Source organism: Urocampus carinirostris, chromosome 10 (assembly GCF_059441175.1).
Source record: "Urocampus carinirostris isolate Australia breed hairy pipefish chromosome 10, RoL_Ucar_1.0, whole genome shotgun sequence".
Taxonomy (NCBI): Eukaryota; Metazoa; Chordata; class Actinopteri; order Syngnathiformes; family Syngnathidae; genus Urocampus; species Urocampus carinirostris.
The window spans coordinates 25,576,271-25,602,012 of NC_142358.1; the positions used below are offsets into that span (position 1 = coordinate 25,576,271).

General features: G+C 36.7%; 1 protein-coding gene across 2 annotated transcripts in view; it reads right to left on the bottom strand.

Moving 5' to 3' along the window:
* epha4l (eph receptor A4, like) overlaps positions 1-25,742 on the bottom strand; it is a 105,204-nt gene that overhangs the window by 58,130 nt on the left and 21,332 nt on the right. For both annotated transcript variants that reach the window (XM_088346479.1, XM_088346478.1), the window contains exon 4: positions 1,866-2,021. In XM_088346479.1, coding sequence (XP_088202605.1) covers positions 1,866-2,021 — 156 coding nt within the window. The remainder of the gene's footprint in view (positions 1-1,865; positions 2,022-25,742) is intronic.

Genomic DNA, 25,742 nt, shown 5'->3' on the forward strand with positions numbered 1-25,742 from the left:
CGGTCTGCAGTATTTCTCTGAGTAGGCAAGTGCGCATGAAGATCTCTCTTTCGCACTTGTTGTCTGGCCTCTTAATATGTGTACGCGCATTATTTTGTCATTGAAATGCATTTCTCATGATCATACGAATATGTACATTGTTTTAACCTTAAGAAATCTTAATTTCCGGGATGAATGTATACTAAAACAGTGCAGGCCATGGAATTTTCATCAAGAAAATTGTTGAACCTTATACATCCCTTCATAAATAAAACATGAAATTTCATTTTATTTTTCTCTGGCTGGTCCTGCAGAATCAAGTTAATTGGTCCAGCGGCGGCCCGACAAAAATATCAAATTTCGAGTTTGCTCAGGGAGCGGTCCTGTCAATCAAGTTAAATAGTCGGTTCGTGTGCCAATACTTGCGGCCCGGTTCAGGTCTGGAAGGATATATATATATATATATATATATATATATATATATATATATATATATATATATATATATAAAAAATCATATATATATATATATATATATATATATATATATATATATATATATATATATATATATATATATATATATATATATATATATATATATATATATATATATATATATATATATATATATATATATATATATATATATATATATATATATATATATGATTTATTCATATGATTTATTTGTGTGTATATGCATTAAATGTGTGAAAGCCACAGGTGTGAGTTAAATGTTTTTAAAATTTGTTTCAACGTATGTCAGCGGCTCAGATAATTATCTATTTCCATTGTTAGATTTTCAATTCTGGTAATTCTTCATTCACTTTGGTTTTATATTCATGTTTTGCAAAGTTTCAGACCCAATGGGTTGAAAAAGTGGCAAAGTTAGGGCTTGAAAACATGATGTCAGTGTTTTCGATAATATTTTAGGTCACTAAAAGCAAACAACTAAGCCATTACAAAATAAGAACAAAATACTCATATTGTTTTTATTTCCCAAATCAAGCTGCATTCGATTGCATAGCTCTCAAACACCAAGGGAATAATTCATCTATTTGGATTTGTTTCAGCTTGGAGAGTCGAGGAATCTGGCTTTCGTCTGATCCAATAAACCGCCGAGCTGACTGATGAATCCACAGGAACTTGACAGGTCATTCGGGCTTAATAGGGAGTCAGCTACGAGCAAATCATCTTAACAGATGTTTGGGTTGCTAGATATTGCTTTATGACACATACTCAGTCCGATATAAACATCTGTCGGATTGAAGCAAGAGTGCTGTTATTTCCTGTGCAGCAACGGAATAAGTTCCTTTGTCTTGTGGAATGATGCTTTTTATTTTGAGAATTTTGACTAATATGAACTCGGTAGCATGACTGAGAAAGAGGGAGGTAAAATCTCAAAAGAAAGTAGTATCAGGAGAATGCATGATTCCCTGTGGTATTTGCTCCACCAATCATTGTGAGTTTGGCAAGGAATAATAGAATAACTGAGTCATGCTGCTGGATCAAGAAAAATGAAGACCAAGAGAGGGACAAAAAGGGATTTATTTGACTTTGCTTCTTATTTGTCTTTCTCTCTCACGCACATCTCCTGTTTTGCAATGTATGTGGAAAAAACGTATCTGGAATGTATCAGTTTGTACCCAGTTTGGATCTCGAGCACTGTGACGGATCACTAAGTATAACCTGAAATGAAAAAATATCTTTCAAAACAGCCCACGCCAGCGTTCTGTGTGCCGAACTATGTGACTCGTTAACAATGTATTACTTTGGCAAAATAAGTATTAGGGTGCATGGCTATAAAGCCACTGAACTGGTTTTATGGATTAGGTCTACTTATTGAAGGTTTTATCATAAAACTAGATGCGATTTGTACTTACGGGTGCAGGGCATAGATGCCGGGTCTGTTTCTGAGCGGAAGTATCCCTTGTCACAGGCGCAGGATGTAGAGCCCTCCCTGATGGAGAAGCTATAGAGAGGGCATTTTGTACAGGTGCCGTCGGTCGCTAGAGCACGGTAGTAACCAATCTTACAGGCTGGAAGAGAGAAAGAACAGAAATTGAATGTTAGATAATCACCACTACGTTGTAGTTTTACTATGAGGAGCAAACAAAATAAAACTTCTCGTACATTCTCAAGGCAATTAATGTATACCTGTGATCTACCGCATATTTTCAATAGTTAACTCAAAAATTATCCACATGTAAAAATCTTAAAAACACAAATAAATAAAAACAAGAACACAGAATATCTTTTGTTCTTCGTTTTCGGGATCTGATTGACAAGTTTATAGTTTGCTAGACACTCAAAATAAAATGAGAAGACATTAACAAATTTTGGACTTGCAAGAACAGCAGAGGACGGTACAAATATCCTCAAGATAATAACATGTCCATCACAAGGGTCTCTCAAGGTCCTCCGCTGAGCCATTTTTATTAAATCCCCTCACTTGCACAAAGCAGATATTCCCTTAAGGATGTGGAAAACACAGAACAGCAACATGATTGACAGATAGTGACAATGAAGTTAACAGTGCAGTCAAAATAACAAACAACCCTGGCATCCTGTGCAATCTCCTTAGCTGGTGTACAAAATTAAAAACAGAAACAAGCAGAATAGACATATCAATAATGAGTATATTTTTCTGTGAAATTTTACAAAAATACATAACGAAGCCAGGTTTATTTTTTTATTTTGAGCCCTTCATATGCCAAACACTGCAATATAGGATGGAAGCATATTAGATTTTAAGGTACAGAATTGTAAGGTGAAAAGATGGACCACTGATAAAAAAAGTGATTCCACAGCAATAATTCCATACTGTTATAAATTGATAAGTCAGCAATTATTAACCTGAAATGTATTGATATGACATTTTGAAACCTCCAACAGTTTTGGAATAAAGACGCTCCCCTACTTACAACCATTCAACTTACGAAAATCAGTAGCTATGATCATTTTTTTAGGGATGTCAAAGAATTTCCGGACATTAAGTAAGTAAGTAAGTTAGATTTTGTATTGTGTGCACCTGTTTCCGAGTACATGACAGTACTTTAGTCCTTCTTTCTGCCGCTACCGGCGTGTGGCCCTGTGAGAGATCACCCAGTATCCACCCCGAATAAGAAATCCGATTGCTCTTACTAGTTTGTGTGTAAACATTCTATACTTTATCTCCAGTGCGCTAAGAACTTTGACATTTTTATTGTTTAATGTCTCGTGTATTTATGGTGTAAAGTCTGAAGAAGAGGCGAGTTTTTTCTTTTGAAACAAAAGTGGATTAAGAAAGCTTGATGCGGTTGAGAAAATGGTCGGAAGGCTTCCTTCAGACTTTCTTTTTACCTCAGGGGAGGACCTCTTGAAGTGCATATTCCAAAAGTAAGTTAAAGTCAACTTTATTTATCTTTATTTATTTATATAGAGCATATTATGAAGTGTTTATTTTTTAGTACAAAACAATACAGGTTACTTATGCAAGCCTTACATACTTATATAAACCTTAAACTTACATTCCATCCAAAATATAGCACTGAAGCAACTTCCGAACAAATTCAACTTACAAACGATCATCGGGAACATCTCTTTCGTAAGTAGGGCAGTGTCTATACACTCTGTGGTTTGCCTGTCAAAGTTTACTATCCTGTTAGCGGCTAAATGCTGAAACTAGAAATTTGTGCTCTATCATGCAATTAACTAGCGTACTCGTGTCAGTACACAACTGTAATGAACCACACTAGCTATGTTGCAGACAAATCAGCTCAGGTTGAGTAAGCCTAGTGTGTAAAAGAGATTAGGAAACCAAGTCCAGAGAGTCACTATCTTTAGCTAGCATTTCAAGGTCACACAAAACACCCTAAAATGGTTAGCCATATAACACTCCTTTTGGTGAGAGTGCTCCCCTTTCTATTCAGTGACATTTTGATTGGGGCACTTCTTTTAGTTTCTTTCAGTTTGCCTAAAAGCCGGGGGAGTCCACTGATCTTATATTTCACCAAGAGTCCTGCACAAGCGTAGCAGGACAAAGGAGCAATTCTCCGAAAGGTGCAGCGCAGACAGTCCCAACAGCGATTGAGCCAAATAACCTGTCGATCCTGGAGGCTGCCGTGTGCATCCAAGATATTGAAAGAAGATTACTGGTTTGGATTTGTGGGAAATTGTTGAGTGAGAACACTACATCTGTCTTTGGGTGGTTTGTTGACTCACCAATACCTAATTGCAATTTGTTTTCCCAGGCTGTGAGATTTGACCCCCGTGGTTATGAAGTCAAGTACTTTTGGACAGAGCTTCTTCTGCCCTAAATTACTGTGCACTACATTGAAATGACTTCCTCTTTAGTTATATGATAGAAACTGTAATGTCATGGAATGAAATCTTCATTTACAAATGTGTTTCATTGCTATGTTTGAGGTGCAACCTTAATTTTCATTGATTATATTGTTCAGATCGCAGTTGCCGTAAAAATACTTTGTTTTAAAGACAATCTCGAAGCACTGTTCATCGATAATAGTTCCCCGCTGCAAGATTGATGTTGTTGTTTTAACAATTCAATTGCCTGAATTGGGAGTTCAAGGTGTTTCTTATCATTTATGGTTGGGCTGCACTTACGATTTTTCCGACCAGTAATGCAATGTAGATGCGATTTTTGATTTTAAAAGAAAATCCGGCGCCATTAAAACTTCAAACTGAGACAATTCTGGTTGGCTAAACACCCCATCAGTTAAATAACAACAAGAAAAATAGGGGGAGTGGGACACAATTATGGAACTATAGATCCTTGAAAAAAAGCTGGGTTTTACAATTACTAATTCGCGCTACGTCACATTGCAATATCAATCAGATTTTGGTTTGCAGCCCTAATTTATGGTCACTGTGGCTCAGGAGGGAAAAAGAGGTTATTTGTTTTCGGTAATAATTGTCGTGTAATTAGGGATTTTACTATATTTCAAACCTGTTTTTTTCTAGTTTCACTATATTGTTGTCTTGTTTTTCTGAAAACAAAAAAAAATAAAACAAACTTAATACTTAAACAAGACGGGAATATTTTCTGGTCACCAAGCATTTTAAAAAAAGAAAGATAAATAATAATAATGAAAACAATATACGCAAATACAACAACTTAATCAAACATTTCCCATAACTACCAGATAACTTGTATAAAAACATTATAAATAAGCGCAATCTTCAGGAACCTACTCATATGGACGAATGTTCTGGTTACAAAAAAAAAATGTATCAGACTAGAATGAACCCAATTGTTTGGCACACTTGAAACACATGCAAAGTACAAGAAGAAATGGGTATGATGCAGCCTCTACCTGAAAAATCATAAATCTGTTGAACTAGGAAGGAAATCAGAATAAAAATATTTGAAAATAGATTAGCATTGGAAATTAAGGTAGTAGCTTTCTTGGTGTTTGAAAGGCTTTTATGGTATTGCGTGCATCTGTATAACCCAGCGATGGGCCATGCATTCCACACCTAGGCCTTCAGAAGTATTACGCCTGAATCAATCCAACCCTCAATAACAGTTTTATGGCTACACAATGTATGCTGCAGCTACACCTGTGACACATATTTAAAAAAAACCCATCAATAATAACATCATAAAATTGCACTATTATTTAGGAGCACAACCGAATTTTACTCCCAAAAAACAGGGGAAAAGCAATGAAAGGATGCTGACAGACAATTTGTAATTATTAAATTTGTATTCGTGGACAATATATAATATATAATATTACTAACATCACATGATTCTGATATTATTCAAGCCAGAAGAGAAGGCTTGCAGGCCCTGACGGCCCACAACTGGTATAGTAAATCCTGCAGCTCTAATATATAGTTGACCGAGAAAAACTCCTGTCAGACAAAATGGTGGACAAGGCACAAGCACCGTGTGGTCAAAACGTCCCAGAAAAGTGATATGTTTATCAATATTAAAAACTGATTTTCCAATTATGACCGAATTGTTGGAAATGTGTCTATCCTGATTTAAAAGACCTTCAGGATGTATTCCATCAATCAACTGACATGCCGGTAAACCCAAATGGAAAAGGAAATCCACTAACTTAATAAAATACTCTGCAATCCCTCTCACTTGAAGGTGTTATAAAGTCTGTATTGGACGGCATCTACTCTTCAGCTGCAGGATTAGCGTAGCATGGTGAGATGGGTTAGCAGCAACCTGCTGAGACATTCTTTGGCCACTCCCACTCAGTTCATTAGGAGTAAATCCCTGCTAATGCTAAGCTAAGGTCCTCTTTGATTGTGGCCAACAGGGGTCCTTGAAGCTTAGTTTTTGTTCAGAGTCACAACAAAGGAGCGTGATTAGACAGGAGGGGAATTGTGTTATCTGCGTTAACGCCGTACGAGAATTGGGAGTTTAATTCTGGGAGTTGAGGCCGCTTCAGGTGACAAAAACCCAGGCAGCTTTCGGCATTTCTAAATGTGCGCTGACCAGAAAGGTGTCTTGAGCGGAGTTTGAGGTCACCCAGCTGTTTGAGAGGGTGCCCCTCAGCTAAAAGCTGCGGAGAGAGTTAATTGAGCCGCATGCTTCACAGCTTCCATGTCCGAACCTCTTAAAAAGACAGGATACCTCAAACTGTGCACGCTTGATGAGGATTTTTGGTCTTCAATTATTAAGACGATCCGGGAGACCCCACTGGCTCAGGAATGTCTTCATTGTCCAAATCTGTTTGCTGTCAGTCATGGCTTTGCATTATCTCCTTGTTTTCTAAAGATATTCCCAAACTGATTTTTATTCAAATTAGGCACAGAACAAAAAGTGTTCTTCCCCACACGTATGTAAATATGTTGCAAACTTTACCACGCGCCGGGAGACACGAGAGATTTAGTTTCAAAATTGACTTGTTTCCTGTAGAGCTGTGACTTCATTGAAGGAATACAACACTTTTAAAATGACGAATCCCATTAACATAACATGTGAGGTGACATCGAAACAGACAACAATGTTAGTAAACAGCGATTGCATACGGAGCATTTCCGTTTGGAAATAAGCAATTGTACATTTTCTCTGTGACGCTTCATAGGACAATGCCATACAAACTAAATCAGCTGTTAATCACGAGGAAAGAAAGGCAATGGCAAAGCAAAGCCACTAGAGAGTAGTGTCGGTGTCATTTTAAGGTAAATTTGTTCACAAACATGCCAATGATTTTAAGCATTAACAAACACTTCACCAAAATTCAAGCACTTTTCCATCTTTGAAAACACAGCATGTGTAAGTATTTCAAGTATGAACCCTGAAACTTTATGCAAAAACCATATACTATCTCCTCACATTTTCCATGATTAAGAATTTGGAATATCTCTAAAATGACAAAATACCTCAAACTGTGTGCGCTTAAAAGTTTTTTTGGGGCTGTAGAATTATTAAGATGATCCTGGAGTCCTCACTGGCTACAGACTGGCTTCTCCATGTAAGTCTGTTTGCCATCAGTTATGGCTTGACATCATCTCCTTGCGGTTTTTAAATCCTGGATATTCTAAAATGTGTTTAAAAAATGTAATGTTGACATGTGCGGGTTTGTTTACAGCAAAGGCTGCGCAGCAGAAAGTTTTTTTGAGAAGGGAAGCAAGAGGTTGATGTCTAAGTAAAGCTGAGGAATTTGCTTCCTAATAGGACAGGGAACGATTGTGAGGAAAGAGCACCAAAGCAGTGGGTGGTCTCCAAAAACGTGGCCCTAAAGAAGAGTCTCCCTTAAGAGCCGATGGATTTATTACTGTCCCGGCCAATGTGGCGAACCCAGACACAAATACAAGCACTCAACAACAATCTTGGATTTCCTTTGTGTTTTGAAACCTCATCAGAGATGTAACTCTGTCGGCTCTCGAAATCCAAAACACATTTTTTTCCATTGTCTGAATCCTCAATGTCTTTTTTAAAGCTTTCTCTGCAGGGTTCCTTTTGGATAGAGATGGTTTGTCAGGTGCCAAATCCCTAAGCTAAGAGATCAAAGGCAGACAAAAGACTGGTGACTTACTCTAGACTGAAAAGGCAAAAGATGGAATCCCACATAGCGTGGGACATCACATTCTCCCTCCTTTCTACCCGAGAAACCTTTTCAATCCTCGTCTTTTCTCTTTTGTCGAGCTTCCTCATACCACATCAACATGCTAGTTGCTTTGGGAAATAAAGAACATTTGGAGAGTATGGAGACTCTGTGGAAGTTGTTTAGTGTCTCTGCATAGGAAGAGACCGCTTCTTATTGATATGGCCGACTAAACGATTATTAAATTCACCTGCAACTGTTGACATCAGTCCGTTTATAGGTCATTTTTGGATTAGAAATTCTAGAAATCCCCAGAGCTGCAGTTTCTCAATAACAAAAAGTTGCCAATTTTTATCGTCCCTCATTAAAAACATGTGTTTGAAATAAACATGGAACACAAGTTTGTAAGTCACAATTTGGTAAATTTGACTTTTTATCACATAGCTTTTGCTGTGGGAGGCATTTGTTTTTTCTAGACATATTTTAAAATGTGAAAACTAAATGTTACTGTTTGAACAAACGAAACATTTTGAATTATTATGTCAGTTTTATTTTCTTTATTTTTTCATTGTATATACCCCCAACATTGAAATAGCTTGCTACATTTTTTTTACCTGCTAATTCTATCGTGTATTTATTTTATTTATTAATATGTTTATACAATGGGCAGCGCGGGGGCGCAGTGGTTAGCGCGTGTGCGGCACAGTTCTGAGGTCATGAATGAAGCCCCTGTGTGGAGTTTGCATGTTCTCCCCCGTGCTTGCGTCCGGTCCAAATTGTCCTTAGGTGTAAATGGGCGAGTGAGTTGTCTGTCTCTGTGTACCCTGCAACTGGCTGGGAACCAGTTCAGGGTGTCCCCTGCCCACTGCCCGAAGATAGCTGGGATGGGCTCCAGCACCCCTGCGACCCTACTAAGGATAAGCGGTGCAAAAAATGGATGGATGGATATATATATATATATATATATATATATATATATATATATATATATATATATATATACATTTCCCTTGGTAAAAAAGTATTATTTTAAAACAAACAGGAAAAACATTATAGTCTCTTTTTATACAGTGTAGTCACCACAACCACAAACAAATACTATTCTCTACCAGTAATGACAAATAATTTTAAAGAAAGAGCAATATATACCATGATATAAAATTGTGTTAGTATTGCCCAAAAATTGATGGCACCAATTTATTCTTATAATTCTTCATTTCAAATTCCTGCTTTTCAAAACATCGGCATAAGGCAGGGGTACCAAACTCAATTTACTTCAGAGCCACTGGAGCTAGGATCTGGTTGAGGTTGGACCAAATTTCACAAGAAAAGCTCTGAAAAAAACGGACCACTGGTCTCAAATAACATTATTTATTTTTCTATACGAAATAAAATCTGGGGGTAAAATAGCATCCCTTGAGGAAAATATATTTTTCTATGAACAAAATGAGTATTTTCAAAAAACTTCAACTGTTGTTTACAACAAAATGGTAAGAGCTAGATACATACTCTTTTCTAATGAAAGATGAGGATTAACGTTTTTTTTCTTCATATGTTCTATGCCTCTAAAGCTACAGAACCCCAAATCATTCGAGGTCTTTAAAAATGAGTCAAAATGGCATATATTGGCAGGCACCTGCTCTTCCTGTTTGAGAAAACATCTGTCATTTAATGAGTAAATTGATAAAATCATTGACAGGTAAATCATACGTTATTTTATTTTTTCTGCTGCCCTAATGGAGATTAAAAAAAAAGTTACAATAGAAAAAAAAACTCTACTTAGCTAAGCGGCGCCGTGTGTCAGCAGGCTATAAACAACGACACGCTCCAGACAAAACATCAACCTCCGCACTCGCCCGTGCAAGCCTACAATGAGTGGCCTGCATGCAAAGCGCAAGTAAACTTTTCTGCTGCCTACACAATAAAAGTAGTCTATACACTAGGGAGCAAAAGCGTAAGAGAAAACCTAAGCAACAAAAGAACTCGAAATATAAGACCAGACACACGGCGCTACTGCCTAAATGCATGCGTTGCCTCTCTTATGATGCAAAGAGAATTCAGTTCAGATTACTTTCTGTTTTTTTCACGACTGTAATTCATCTTATTTTCGGTGTTAAAACATCTTTGCTGTTTTTAGTCAAAACAGACATCGAGTGCTCTTCAGATGAGCAGTCAGAAGCAACTTCACACAAAGCTGCTCTTTCAAAAAAAGAAGAGAAAAAAAAACGAAGTGATCGGTTTTCAGGGCCCGGGGGGCAAGGACAGCCTTTAGCTCTTAAGAAGCCGCCACACTCTATTTAAGCTGACTTGAGGGTGCATCCCTCTTTGACGTTGTAAGTCCTTTACAGGTGAATAGCAGGGATGCTCTGATGCAATTCTTACATGGGCTATTGGCCTCGATATTGGAAAATTGATTGGTTTGGGTATTTCCGACATTGGTCTGGGAATATCTATGTAAATATTTGTCTGTAGTTCAGTCTTACTGAGCTCCTTTGCTGAATTCTAGTTTGCCCTAGAATATTACAACACAGATAAGCCCAAAACTGCTTAAATAGCCCTGTACCAAAATAAATACATACTCAAGATAATCATGAAAAGTGAACTCAAACAACAATAATTATTTAAAAGTGTTAGTATTAAAGATTGATATATGAGCAATGAATATTAAAACAAAACCATTTTAAACAATTTACTGTACCTTTAAGCAGCCACTCATACAACAATTTTCATATTTCACAATAATTTCTTTCTTCGACTTGATATTTGTTGTCGCTGCTTTCCACTTTTACTTCCCCTTATAACGACCTTTTTTTGGATCTGTTACAATGGACAAAAAAGGGAATAAAATGCACTATATCAAAATAAAATGAGATGTGGTCCCTCTCAAACAGGATGGTGCGATTGACTGAACAACTAAATAAATAATCAAACTATTACATTATATTGATATTATTTACTAGGGGTATCGGTGTCTTGATATTAGTAATAGTGGTATTGATCACTACTCAAAAGTCAATTTTTAGTTTCAGTGTGAAAAAAATACTTTCAAATAATAGTTTTACTGTTATAAAATCTTCGTTATTGACTCTACTTGATTTATTGATCAATTTCTAAGTAATTTCCCTGATATATAAGAAGAATTTATTATACATAAATACATTTAAAACTTGATTTTAATTAATTCAATGCGTAATAGCTTCTCTGTCTCGAGCGGTAACATACACATACAGTACAGTAAATGTGGCGTTAACATCAAGAACACATCAAAACATCTAAAGTTTGAGATCATTTAGACTGGATATGACTGATATAAAGACTACTTGCAAAGTTTGCAAAGCAGAACTTGCGTATCATGGCAGTAGCTCAGTGATGCACACTTTAAAAGCACGTCAGGCAGTTGATTGAAACTGAGTCTGACTCGCCTCGGTAAGATTTGGGTAAAATTCAAGTCACGATTGTTTTGATGACGTGCATTTTAGATTTTAAATGAGTATGCCTTACAATAAAAGAGAGCTTGAGCGTGATGCCAAACTGTACCTTATCAACACTTTTGAAATTAAATGTGTGCAGTCTGATGATCTAATGTCAGTTCTTGAAACTGTTTGATTTCAAACTGTAGAGAATCGTTTTTTTGTGACAGACTTTACAGTTCACCACTGAATATACTTCACAAAATGCACATCATATTTGTTTTATTAACTGTTCTACTGCAGCTAATGAGCACGTTCTTTGTTTACAGGGATACCAAAATGTTCAATTGGTTTTAATGTATTATTTATTTGCCTGTCCCTAAAAATTGAGTGGTTAATTCATGGATGTATGTCTATACTGACTGAGAACTGTAACCAATTGCATTTGTTATTCAATTTCTTTAAAAATCCACAGCATGTTTAATAAAAAAATGAATTTTTCTTTTCACCCATTTTGTGTTAAAACTGACCACATAGTTAAATCAGCTTCATTCTAAATTTTAGAAAAAAAATAAGAATTATCCGATTATTCAACTAATCCTTTCACTAGTCGATGACTATTAGACCTTTGTAATAGCTATTAGTTGGAGCCCTAATCTTGAAAAAGATGAATGTCGAACAAAAATCCCACCCAGCGGCCCGAGCCACTGGTCAGTAGCAGGGATTAGCGAGCATGACTAGCTGCTGAACGTTAGCATCTGTCGCCGGAACAGCAGGAAAGCGGAGCAGGTTAACTCATGAATTCTGTTGCAAGAGGTTATTAATTGCCTCCGGCCCCGATGGCGACTCGAAGCCACACGGCCGGCAGAAGCCATCAGCGTGATGAATGAGAAACACACGCTCACCGAAACTGATCACCGTGATTGATGAGCCTTTCTAGACGCGTCTCAACCTTGACCCACCGGCAAAAAATGTCTCATAGCTTATAACATGCAAAATTAATGACTCATTAACGTGGATGGTATTAATACCCGGGCTAATGAAGGCCAACAACAACAGGAATAAGGTTAACAATGTTGATAATATGCTGTTGATAATTGCAAAAGTTGTGCTGGGTGTGCGAGTACCATAAGGTACGATGAGTGGCATTTTTTTTCTTGTCGAATGATTTATAAGGTGCTGGTAGCAAGACCAATGTATCAAACAAGTGCCACAAACGACCTTGATTAAACTATCTGCTTAAATGGAAATCACAGAAAAAGAATGTGTGAGTAAAATCTGCAAACAAACGTAAACCCTTTTATAAAATCAACACTGCGAGCACTGACAGTAACGTGCAAATATGGCCAAATGTACCTTTGATAAATATACAGTTCAGTAGACACACAAAATGAGGAGAGAAGACACAGATTTGTTAAGTCTCACGATTTTGGCTACGATTCTCCCGCCTACTGATCTGAGAGCAACATCTACCGATTTCTAAAAATTTCGCCGACATTTTTTTGTCACCGAAAAAAATATGTGAACAAAGTTTTGCCGATTAAAATGTAGCCGAATTATCCTTTGTCTTCATCGTCTTTTTCGCCAAATGTTTCAAATAATAGTCACTTCAATGATTGACATTGTCTGAGACTGGGAGGTCGGTGGTAAGACTTAAAAAGTGGTCGGCGGCGCCCTCTGTTGGCTGCGGCTGCATCGGCTCGCTACAACGGGTCAGGTGCAATCGACATTTCGTTCTGTGTACATTGTTACAAAGAATGACAATACAAGGAAATTATTATTATTATTATTATTAATTTGCAATAATGCACCACATATGCCGCGTTGAAGATCGCGCGTCGTGTCATCCATCGCGTCTAAAAATAAATCTCCCGATTTCCCATTTCTGAAACTTATCATGTATGAAGACATCAAATTAATATTTAACTTGCAAGGAGAACAGGAGAGGTCAGTAGGATAATCCTCAAGATAAGAAAATACCAGCATCTAAAGGTGCTCCCACTGTGTTTAAAAGCCCAACGATTGCGTAGTTTGGATGAAAAATAGTTTGACAGAAAATTGAGATTTTAAAAATTGGGTTTATTTTATTTTGTTAAGAACAATCCAAATAATTAATCGTTTCACACAAAGCAACTTGCTGAACTTAAATGCAACTACTTAGATGAAACTGATCCATTTAGTGGATTGGTCCATTTTACAACCGATTTGGGGTACTTTTGACTCAACTGTTTTTTTTTTTTTTAATTCTTCTCCAAACGTTTCAATTTTACAAGAAATGCACCAATACTAAAATTCACTAATTGCTTTCATAGATTGCATGGGGAAAAATGTTCGGAAGAATCCCTGTGCAGTGACTGCTCATACATGGACTTTCCCCCTCATATCTTTCAGATCGGATTCCCCCCTATGTTCCGAGCGCGCCGGTCTCCTGGTGATCCCAAGCGCCAAGAAGTGTTCCGCTGGTTCGAGAGCGTTCACCATCCGGGCACCGGTGTTGTGGAATGCTCTTCCCCCTGAGATCTGATCTGCAACCTCAGTGGAAATGTTTAAATCTAAGCTTAAAACTCACTTCTACTCTATAGCATACGAATAACCTAAACTTCTTATATGTAATAACTTGTGAAGCCCTTTGAGACTATTTGTGATTAAGGGCTATACAAATAAAAATGACTTGACTTGACTTGACTCCACCTATGAATGCACACGTAGACCTTAGCTTCCTCTTCATTCAATTACAGCCTGGCCCTAAGAAAGAAAAATTGTACAATAGTCTTATCATAAGCATCTCAAGTATTCCACCCCGCCTTTTCAGAATTCCACTTCACCTCTTTAGCGTGGCCATTAGCAACCACACCTAAAGAATCTGGGGCACTGCAGGTGCCCTGGGAATTTTAGCTTTTCAACAGTAAATATATATATCAATTTTTACTTGTCCTTGATTATCAATATTTTAAAATGAGCAAATAAATCAATTAAATTATAAGAATATGTCACAATCTGATAATTTTCACATTGTATTCCTTAAAACGTATACAAATATATATATTTTGCTGTAATGTGCCACATCAATGTAACTTGTGAAAATGCATCTTTTTGGGTGAACAAAAGTGCATTTTTTTAGGGCGGTGAAGTGGGGTTTTGGCGCACCGACAGCAGTTTATTTTCAGGTAACATTCGACTTACGACCAAGATCAGTTCTGTACAATCGGTTGTATTTCGAATATAATCAAACATTTCGCTGTCAAGAAGGAGCACACTTGTTAAGTCTCCCGATTTGGTCAGGAGACTACCGCTTTGGCTACATGCTGAAAGACTTTGAATTAAAAAATGAGCATCTCCTGGAAAAAAAGAGCATTTACTTGCAGTGGTTGTAAGAACAGCTGGATGTAAGTCGAACAAGTCATGATGTATATATTTTTATGGATACTTTTGCTAATTTTCTGAGTATTTGTGGGCCAAACCAGTGACTATTGAACTGAATTTGTGTTTTCCAGTGACAACAAATTGAAATACACACACACACACACATACAAATACACACTGGGTATTTGTATATTGTATTCTTTTGGCTTTATTATTGTACTGTTCTCAGCTCAGGGATGCTGCTGGAAATGTGAATTTCCCTTAGGGGATGAATAAAGTATCTATCTATCTATCTATCTATCTATCTATCTATCTATCTACAGACGTTGCCCTACATACGAACGAGGTTCCGGACGATCGTTCGTAAGTTGCTTCAGTGCTATATTTTGTATGGAATGTAAGTTTAAGGTTATTATAAGAATGTTCAGGGCTTGTATAAGTAACCTGTATCTTTTTGTACTAAAAAATGTAATAAAATAATATGCTCTATAAAGATAAATAAAGTCAAGTTCAACGTTCTTTTGGAAGATGAGTTTCAAAAATCAGGTGACCTCCTCGGTGGTAAAAAGTGGACTTAAAAAAAAAAAAGCGATCCAACCATTTTCTCAACCGCATCAAGCTTTCTTATTCCACTTTAATATCAAAAGAAACGGTTCTCCTCTTCTTTACAATCTACACCAACCATATTGAATGGATGCACGAGATATTAAACAATAAAAATGTCAAAAATCTTAGCGTGCTGGACATAGAGTATGGAGTGTTTACACACGAACTAGGAAGAGGAAGAGGATTTTTTTCTTCCGGGTGGATGCTGGGTGAGCTCTCACAGGGTCACACGCCGGTAGCGGCAGAAAGAAGCACTACAATACTGTCCTGTACTCCGAAAAAAGTGCACACAATACAAAATCTAAATCACAGCAATGTCCATATATTTTTCGACATCCCGAAAAAAATGATCGTATCTACCGTTTTTCGTATGTCGAATGGTCGTAAATAGGGGAGCGTCTGTACATATTTTTCACATGACATGTTCTTATTTAGAATACAGAGTTCTATTTTTATTTTGCTTATTAACCAAAATAGTTGACAGATTTATTGAATATAAAGTTTTTCTTGAGTGCAACTCAAAATGCGGCTAATAGCTGGCGAACCAGCTGTAGCGTTGTCTTTTTAAATGCAAGGTAATGTTAACTGCAGATACTCTTTTTTTCAAAGAACTAGTAATGGACCCATTTACACAAAAATGGTCAAAACACCTTTTATTTGTGTGCATCAGAATAATTACCCATCCAGCGTTGCGGGTCATTTGGACATTTAATTCACGGCTGAATCTGGTCTTGTCAATTTCATATGTGATTTGGTTCAAAAATAGACATACAAAGTTAATCGTGCAAATATGGAATTCAACATACAGTGCATCCGGAAAGTATTCACAGCGCTTCACTTTTTCCACATTTTGTTGTGTTACAGCCTTATTCCAAATTGTATTAACTTAATCTCTTATCTCAAAATTCTACACAAAATACTCCATTATGACAATGTGAAAAAGTTTGTTTTTTTTTACTTTTTTTGAATTTATTAAAAATAGAAAACTAAGAAATCACATTTACATAAGTATTCACAGCCTTTGCCATGAAGCTAAAAATTGAGCTCAGGTGCATCTTTTTTCCACTGAGATCTTTCTACAGCTTATTTGGAGTCCACCTGCAGTAAATTCAGTTGATTGGACATGATTTGGAAAGGCACACACCTGTCTATATAAGGTCCCACAGTTGAGTGTGCATGTCAGAGCACAAACACCAAGCATGAAGTCAAAATAACTGTAGACCTGCGAGACAGGATTGTCTTGAGGCACAAATCTGGGGAAGGATACAGAAAAAAATCTACTGCTTTTAAGGTCCCAATGAGCACAGTGGCCTCCATTATTCGTAAATGGAAGACATTTGGAACCACCAGGACTCCTAGAGCTGGCCGGCCTTCTAATCTGAGCGATTGGGGAAGAAGGGCCTTAGTCAGGGAGGTGACCAAGAGCCCGATGGTCACTCTGTCAGAGCTCCAGCGTTCCTCTGTGGAGAGAGGAGAGCCTTCCAGAAGGACAACCATCTCTGCAGCAATCCACCAATCAGGCCTGTATGGTAGAGTGGCCAGACGAAAGCCACTCCTTAGTAAAAGGAACATGGAAGCCCGTCTGGAATTTGCCAAAAAGCACCTGAATGACTCTCAGACCATGAGAAACAAAAATCTCTGGTCTGAAGAGACAAAGATTGAACTCTTTGGTGTGAATGCCAGGCGCCATGTTTGGAGGAAACCAGGCACCGCTCATCACCAGGCCAATACCATCCCTACAGTGAAGCATGGTGGTGGCAGCATCATGCTGTGGGGATGTTTTTCAGCAGCAGGAACTGGCAGACTAGTCAGGAAAAATGAATGCAGCAATATATAGAGATATCCTGGATGAAAACCTGCTCCAGAGCGCTCTTGACCTCAGGCTGGGGCGAAGGTTCATTTTTCAGCAGGACAACGACCCAAAGCACACAGCCAAGATCTCAAAAGATTGGCTTCAGAACCACTCCGTGAATGTCCTGGAGTGGCCCAGCCAGAGTCCAGACTTGAATCCGATTGAACATCTCTGGAGAGATCTGAAAATGGCTGAGCACAAATGTCTCCCATCCAACCTGATTGAACTTGAGACTTATTGCAAAGAAGAATGGGCAAAACTGCCTAAAGATAGGTGTGCTAAACTTGTGGGATCATATTCAAAAAGACTTGAGGCTGTATTTGCTGCCAAAGGTGGATCAACAAAGTATTAAGCAAAGGCTGTGAATACTTATGTAAATGTGATTTCTTAGTTTTCTATTTTTAATAAATTCAAAAAAAGTAAAAAAAAAAAAAAAACGTTTTCACATTGTCATAATGGAGTATTTTGTGTAGAATTTTGAGATAAGGGATTAAATTAATACAATTTGGAATGAGGCTGTAACATAACAAAATGTGGAAAAAGTGAAGCGCTGTGAATACTTTCCGGATGCACTGTATATCCAATAGTTATATTAATTCAATGTTAAAGGTCTCTCTTATCAGACTTCACAATTTGGGGATTTTCTTTTTAAAAATTTATGAATTTCAAATAATAATAAATAATAATAATAATGCAAGTGCAGAGTGAGGCGCACAATTCTCTTGCCTCAGATTTATTAGTGTCTACTGAACCATAAACTTATCATTTGGTCTTTCGAGCCAGATTTGAACCAGTTTCTCTACGTCTTAAAGATTTTTTTTTTCAGCATCACATATAGACACGTTTTGTCAGAACGTTAACGTATTTTTAATGTCTTTTCAACCAGTTCTAGCAGGGTGGGTACCATCAAGGGTTGTGGAGGGCACACAAACTTTGTATTGTCTTCTTGCAATTAATCTGCAGCAGGATCTCCAGGGAGTAACCGACTTGCACACATGTGAATTTGATTAGGGGCTCAAGTTAAATGCTTTCCTGACATTGTTTCCAATGAAAAGAACTGCATCTGAACTCATCGTAAACAAACCAAACAGAAATGTGGGGGGTTGGTGAGTATGCAAATGTGGTTCCACTCGGGGAACCGAACATGCACGCTAATAAACAATGGGGACGGCCAAACTGCTCCACTCGCTGCACGTCAAGGTGAATGGGACAGGAAAAGGGAGGACGTGTGAAAACACAAACATACACTAAGAATAGGAGAAACAAAAGAAAGCAATAGGAAGGTGCTCACAAACTGCAGTTCTGTAAACAAATGGGAGCCACATGTTGAGCAGCAGCAGAAACAATGTCCAAATTCAACAAGTCACATATGCAGAATTAAAGTACTTATGGATTTAGCATAAGCAGTTTTATTTTTTTTGGTACAGTTATACAGTTCTACATATATTTACTTTAATCAAACACTGAAACTCTATCGAGTATTCTGGTCATATTTTAAGGATATTGAATACTTGGCGAAACTGCTGACACCGGCCACCAATACTTAGAGGGGTGGTGTATTATTTTACCGCTGTATTCAAGTTCCATCTCTATTAATATCTACTTCCCCTCTCCCCTCTCTCACTCTATTTTTTACACTATAAACCCACCCACTTATCTCTCTCTATCTTTTGCTCTCTCTTCTTATCTCCTAACTCTCTCTGCCATACTGTGTTTGCTCACCGACTTCAAGATTAATTTTCCCTCCTCATAGTTGGGGTAACCTGTCTTGATTTCCCTCCTAACAGGATCCTTCCTCATCACTATTCAAACACTGTACCCTTGTTTCTGTGCTAGTTGTCTAATTATTCCATGCCATGTCCAAAGAACTCTTGTTTCAAGCAAAGCTAATATAAATAAAATATCTAATTTACTTACCTTGTAAGTTAAGTAGAATGCAAAAATTGACGCAACAAAAGAATAAAACTTCTTCAAATATTGACTTTTCATTGTATGTTTCGATTTTGCCTTACATTTTACGTCATAAAGACAAAGAGCTAATTCATGGTTAATGGTTGGAAAAAAGTACTCAGTTGGATATCCATTTCTAAAATTAGGAATGTTATCATGTTATATGTTGTTACTATTTTATTACGATGTTATTACTTGTTTATTACAAGTGCGACAAAAATAGGCTCAGTCAACCAAAGTGCATCTTCCTTGAAAAGGCTATCGGCGATTACATACACAATTAATTGGCCCAATCCTGTTCAGATGTGTGTAGGGTTAATATTAAGAATTGATCATGTATGTGGAAGATTTCTTATGCCAGGTAGACAAAGAATATAGATACAGATCTAATACTAATTTAAAATACTTTCTATAATTATTTTCCATTACTGACATGTTCAAATCCCCTAAAACATTCCAATGACCCATCAGTGGTGAACTAACCACGGATCTGTTCGTCAGACAATCTAACTAGTCTTTGGGTCTACCACATAGGCAACCACTGTACAAGAAACTTTTTTTTCGGTGGATGCGAGAGCCAACTGTGCATGCCTACTACATGCCTTTCTAGGGATTCTCTCATATCATTCCTGATCAATATGATGACCTCGTGTACAGTAAAAGTAGCACAATGACATCTAACATTGTCCATCCTATGACCTACTTTAAGCTGGAGAGGAAAAGCAGAGCTTGACATCATTATCTGTCATTAAAGGATTGATTGACACAAACACACACACACACTCTAATTATGTAATAGTGTACATACACGTTTTTTGCATAGACAACTAATCCTGCCATATGTAGAAATGAATGTACACATAAATATATACTTAAAAATATATGCAATATGAATAAATGAACACATTATATCTAAATATATGACAAAAAGGCAATTTATTTAAATGTTTATGCATTTTGTTTATTTTGTCATCGTTTTATTTCAGTACTTATTTTGGTATAAATGTTGTCGTGTTTGGTCATTTATTTTGTCATATATTCATTTTGGTGTTTATTTTAGTAATTATTTTGTCGTGTACAGTATATTGTCATGTATTTCATACTGTATTTTGTTGTGTATTTGTCGTTTATTGTGTCAAGTATGTCGTCCTAGAATTTGTCGTGTATTTTGTTGTATATATTCCGTCAATTACATTGTCATTCATTATTTTCAGCATTTATATCGGTATTTATTAAATTTGTATTTTGTCCTGTAAATCATTGTGTTTTTTGTCATGTAATTTGTGGCATATTTTTTGTGTATTTTGTCATTTATATTGTCATTTATGGTATTTATTTTGGTATTTATTTTGTCGCTTACAATATATTGTTATGTATTTCGTTGTGTATTTTGTCGTTTATTTTGGCATGTATTTTGTCACAAAAAAATCTTATTCAAATGAGGGGGTGGGTCCAACTGGCAGAGCTTTCCACCTATTTGTCGATCGACATGTGCACCAATCGTTCATCAATGATCAACCAATGGGTGAAATGCTCAGGCTACAGGGCGGCCTCTTCATTTGAATAACATTTTGTTATGACAAAATACATAATAAAAATACACAAAAAAATACTAGACAAAATATATGACTAAATACATAACACAGCATAAGACATAATAAATGACCGGTCCTATGGAATGCCCTGCCTCCTGAGATAAGATCTGCAACCTCAATGGAAGTTTTTAAATCAAGGCTTAAGACGCACTTCTATTCCAAAACTTATGATTGATGCCCACCTAATATTCTGTATTGTCCTGTCTTTTTCCGACTGCCTGCCTGGTGGTGATACGAAGGAGAAGGACGATTTGAGATGAGTCAGCAGACCAGCGTTTGACCGCAAGCATGTGAACGCCTGCATGGACCAGCTGACGGAGATGGGAAGCTGCGTCGTGGCCGTCATAGACTTCCTGGACTAGTTTACAGGCTGGGGGCGTCGCTGCTGTCATGCACTTTTCGGACAAATTTTCAACATGTTACCTAGTGTTTACTATGTTTGTGTACAGTAATTCTAAATGTAATTCACTCTGGTGATCCTGGAAGGGGAATACCACTTGTAAGGTCCCTTCTCAAGGTTTCTCTTTTTCCTCACGCTCAGGTTTTGAGGTGTCCCTTGCCCGCATGTTGGTTTAAGATCAGGTAATTGTGTCATTGTAATCCTGTGCAGTCTTTTGAGACATTTTTTGTGATTAAGGGCTATATAAATAAATTTGACTTGACTTGACTTGAATAAAAGACAAAATGAATGACAAAACACACGACAACATACACGACAGCATAGGTGATAAAGCAAATACCAAAACAAATGACAACATGCATAAACAAATGAAAACATTGCTCATATATTTAGGTATTATGTGATTTATTTATGTCTTTGTTTATTTTTTTGGTATATAGTAGTTGGTATGATTTTTTTTAAACATCCACATGACTCACAGTAAAAGAATGAAGATGACAGGGAGTGTTCTACATGGCTTATCCAAGGTTAAAGATAAAAATGTGTATTTTTAAGCTGTTTGTTTAGGTAATCTTTGTGGAGCTTGCAGACGACAGCCTGTCTGGGGGCTCGAAGCACCTTCCATTGTAAATATGCATGTATGCTGCTGTTGATGCAACGCATCGACATTTCTGCAGATGATGCCACTGTGTACAGTGTGTCTGTGTATTGAATCTGTCTTGGATCACTCGTTCCTCAAAAGTTTATGACAGGCTCAATGACGGTTCACTGTCATGGCTTTAACCTTTGACTACTCCCAATCTCTCTTCTCCTCCATTGCTTCCATTGTTTGTTTCCACGTAGAAGGTTAAGATCGTCGCTGTTGTTGAAGCAATATTCTCAGTTTGAAAATGCTACAGGTGTGTATTTGTCTGTGTGCATTCCAGTGCTTGCTGATAATGTCTGTTGTCTTTATGTCTATTCTTAACTTTTGGTTAGTTAACCTTATGCTTGCCTCTTCCGGTCATGCATTACTTAACAAACCTTTGCTTGATTGTGTGGCCATTTTTTATTTTATGTGACAAGGATAACGAATGTGACCAGAGACATGGTTCGATATAATCCAATTTTGGTTGTGAGGTCATGAAAGACTTAGTGATAAGTGGACTTTCACCGATCAAATGGAAGACCAAGAAATGCTGAAAAAACATGTACTGTAAATGTGACTGAATTAATTGTGTTGGGGACTTTTCTTTCGTTAAATCTTACTAAATCAGTGCAGGCAAATTTTCTAATTTGTGTAGGTCTCAAAGTAAATCCGATCACACATGACAAAGACAGCAATGCATAGTTATTTCTTCACAAATATACAATTATTTTTTTTTTTATTATACACTGAAATCAAAGAACAAACCCCTTTTGCTGGGTCATGCATTTGTTTAACAAATAAAAGTACTACATAAACATTTATTTATTTGTTTAATCTTTAACCAAAAACGACTGCACCGTCAAACAATAATAAACAGGACGACTGCCAATTAGAATGCAAAACACAATGCACAATGAAAATGCACGATAAAGGAAAACCGCAAAAAGTAAACTGTGTTATAGCGATAGATTACTGTTGACAATAAATAATCATTTTCAAACAATAACCTCATATTTAACATAAATGATAACGGTGGGAATTAAATAAAAATGATTGGGTGGAAAATATGAAAAAAATAAAATCAGTTCTTAATTATATTAAAATAACATTTCTTATTGGAGGCCAATTGTTTAAACACAAATTGTGTCGGATGGCATGGACGCTTTTCTTCATTGGAACACAAAATACTTGAAACCCATAAAATAGTGCCCTTGTTGGTTTCAAGCAGGTACTGCAATCTATGTCACACCCCTTTGTGATTTGAATAAACAATTGACATTGTTTTGTAATGTTAAGTAAACAAGGAGTTTAATATGGACGTCAGTTTAACAAAATGAGTAAAAGATATAGTTGTATTTGAAGTGACCATTTCTAGTTTGACTGCCAGACAAATTGTTCATTTTTAAGACAAAATGTTTCATACATAATATACACATCTTCTTTTCAGATTCATTGTTTTAGAATAATTGAAATAAACAAGACGCATATGGTTAAAAAGACAACACTACCTACTATTTTGACGAATTGGATAATTTAGTGTTGAAAAAGAAAAAAAATACATAGTCAAATACGAAAAATAAAATGACAAGTATCACAAAAAAATCAGTGCAAATGTGGTAAAAAAATAGTGAAGTATGAAAAAAACTAAATAAGCAAAACCATCTGATATAACAGGTAATTAAATATGTGCATTCATGTCATTTTTTTATTAAAACAATCCAAATATGTCTTCAATTTGTATTTGATAAACTTAACTGTCAAATTTGGTAAAATTATCTTTCAGATGAAAAATACATTTTTACTGGAAAAGATGATTATTTGACAATTTTTTATACTCTATAGTATATAACATTACATTTTTACAAAATTGAAATGAGCAAATGTATATGCTAGTAGATAAGGATGTTTAGTAGGGATGTTTTTGCGGATTTTTGTAGGCTTGATTATTGAAAACTGAGTTATACTATGTAAATTTAATTTTTAATTGAAAAATCTGATTTTTCTGTAACAGACATTTATTTCTGATGCCATCCAAATAAGAAAACTTAATTAAGCCGCTGTCATTCAGATCATACAAATTGGAACAATGTGTTGGATTCAAAGTGAACGCTACGAGGTACAGGTAGCAGCAGTGACAGTAATATCAACCCCAGCCACTATAAGTCAAAATCAGACTCCAGTGGGTATGTTCAGGGAGCAATCTCCATCAATACCCATAACCCCCTACTTCACCTTTCACATACCCATTCATTTATCCGACCAACTTGACAGAAATAAATTAATCATTGTATCCTCTTCATTCCATGGACTTCCTCCATATACACTGCACCTCCTGACCATCGCCAATACAGCACTGCGTACAATAGGAAACTGTTGTATTTCAACTGATTTAGTTTTTTTCTGAGCCATCATCCATAATTGTTTTTTTTTCTTCTCGTCATCCCTACATAGTGTGCCTGCAACGGATTGTGGCTTTCCTCGTTGCCTTCCAGCAGTATTTGACAGCTCAGTGGGGATCAGAAGGGATCATGGTGTCTAATCCCAGAGACGTGCCCCTGCATGGACACACCTCTGCCTTTGGTCACTGATCTGCAGCTTTGGATCCCCCAGTTCTGAGAGCCCTACATGTTCCCAAATTACATTTTACACTTTCCTGTAGAGAGGGTACAGAGAACCTGGAACTCTGAGATTTGTTCATATTACAAATCGACAGTGACCATTTATCTTAAGCCCCGTTCCTTTTCCTCGATGAACAATCAATTGGTTTTCCATGAATAGTACTCTTGAGGTTAATCTCCCTCCTACCTTTCCAATCACCACTATTTATGTATTTCTAATGTATTTCAATACAGTTCTCTAACTTTCTGTATACAGCTCCCTCTTGTTCACAGTTTAAACGCTCCGTCAATGCCATTGACTGTATTTTTCACTATATACATGAAATGAGTCAAATAATAAATTTTATCCTGCTACTTGTACCCATGGACAATGGTACAATTTCTTTAATGTGGGGAGTAAACGGCAACCCCCAAAAAATGACCTGGAGAAGGATGGGCGCCACCAGGTTGTACTTGTCCAAGGCACACCAAAGAAAGTGGTGCATTGAGAACCCAGGCGATACAAGGATCCGGGACCAAATTAATAACTAAAAATCTACAAGTTTTCATGTAATGCTGTTAAATTCAACTACATTCAAGATAGTTGTGCCCCCTAAAAACTAACAATATACTCAGGTTTTTAAAGGCAATGTAAATGTGCGTAAAATCTGTATGCAGCTTGTTCTCATGTTTCTAAAAACCTGAAATGTATAGATGATTTACCCCTTTCTCGAAAATAATAAAAACAGTCATAGTGACTCAATTAAACTGAACGATTATTTAAAACAAAGCACTAAAAAAATTTAAAAAAAAGGATCCCAGAAAAACAATGACATAAAACGAAAGGGTCAAATTGGATGTACAGACGCTGCCCAACCTGCGAACGAGTTAGGTTCCGGATGATTGTTTGTCAGTTGAATTTGTCCGTAAGTTGCTTCAGTGCTATATTATGTATGTTTAAGTTTTTTATAAGTATGTTTAAGCCTTGTATAAATAACCTGTATTGTTTTGTACTAAAAAATAAACATTTCATAAAATGATATGCTCTACTTTTGGAAGATGCACTTCAAGAGATCCTTCACCGTGGTAAAAAGTGGCCGAAAAAAAACGTTCCGACCATTTTCTCAAACGCATCAAACTTTCTTATTCCACTTTCATTTCAAAAGAAACGGCTCACCTCTTCCTTACACTTTACACCAACCAATTGAATTGATGCACGAAATATTAAACAATAAAAACGTCAAAGTTATTAGCGCACTAGCGATACAGTACATGTTGTTATGATTACACACGAACCAGAAAATAAAAGCCGGATTTCTTCTTCGGTGTGGATGCTGGGTGAACTCT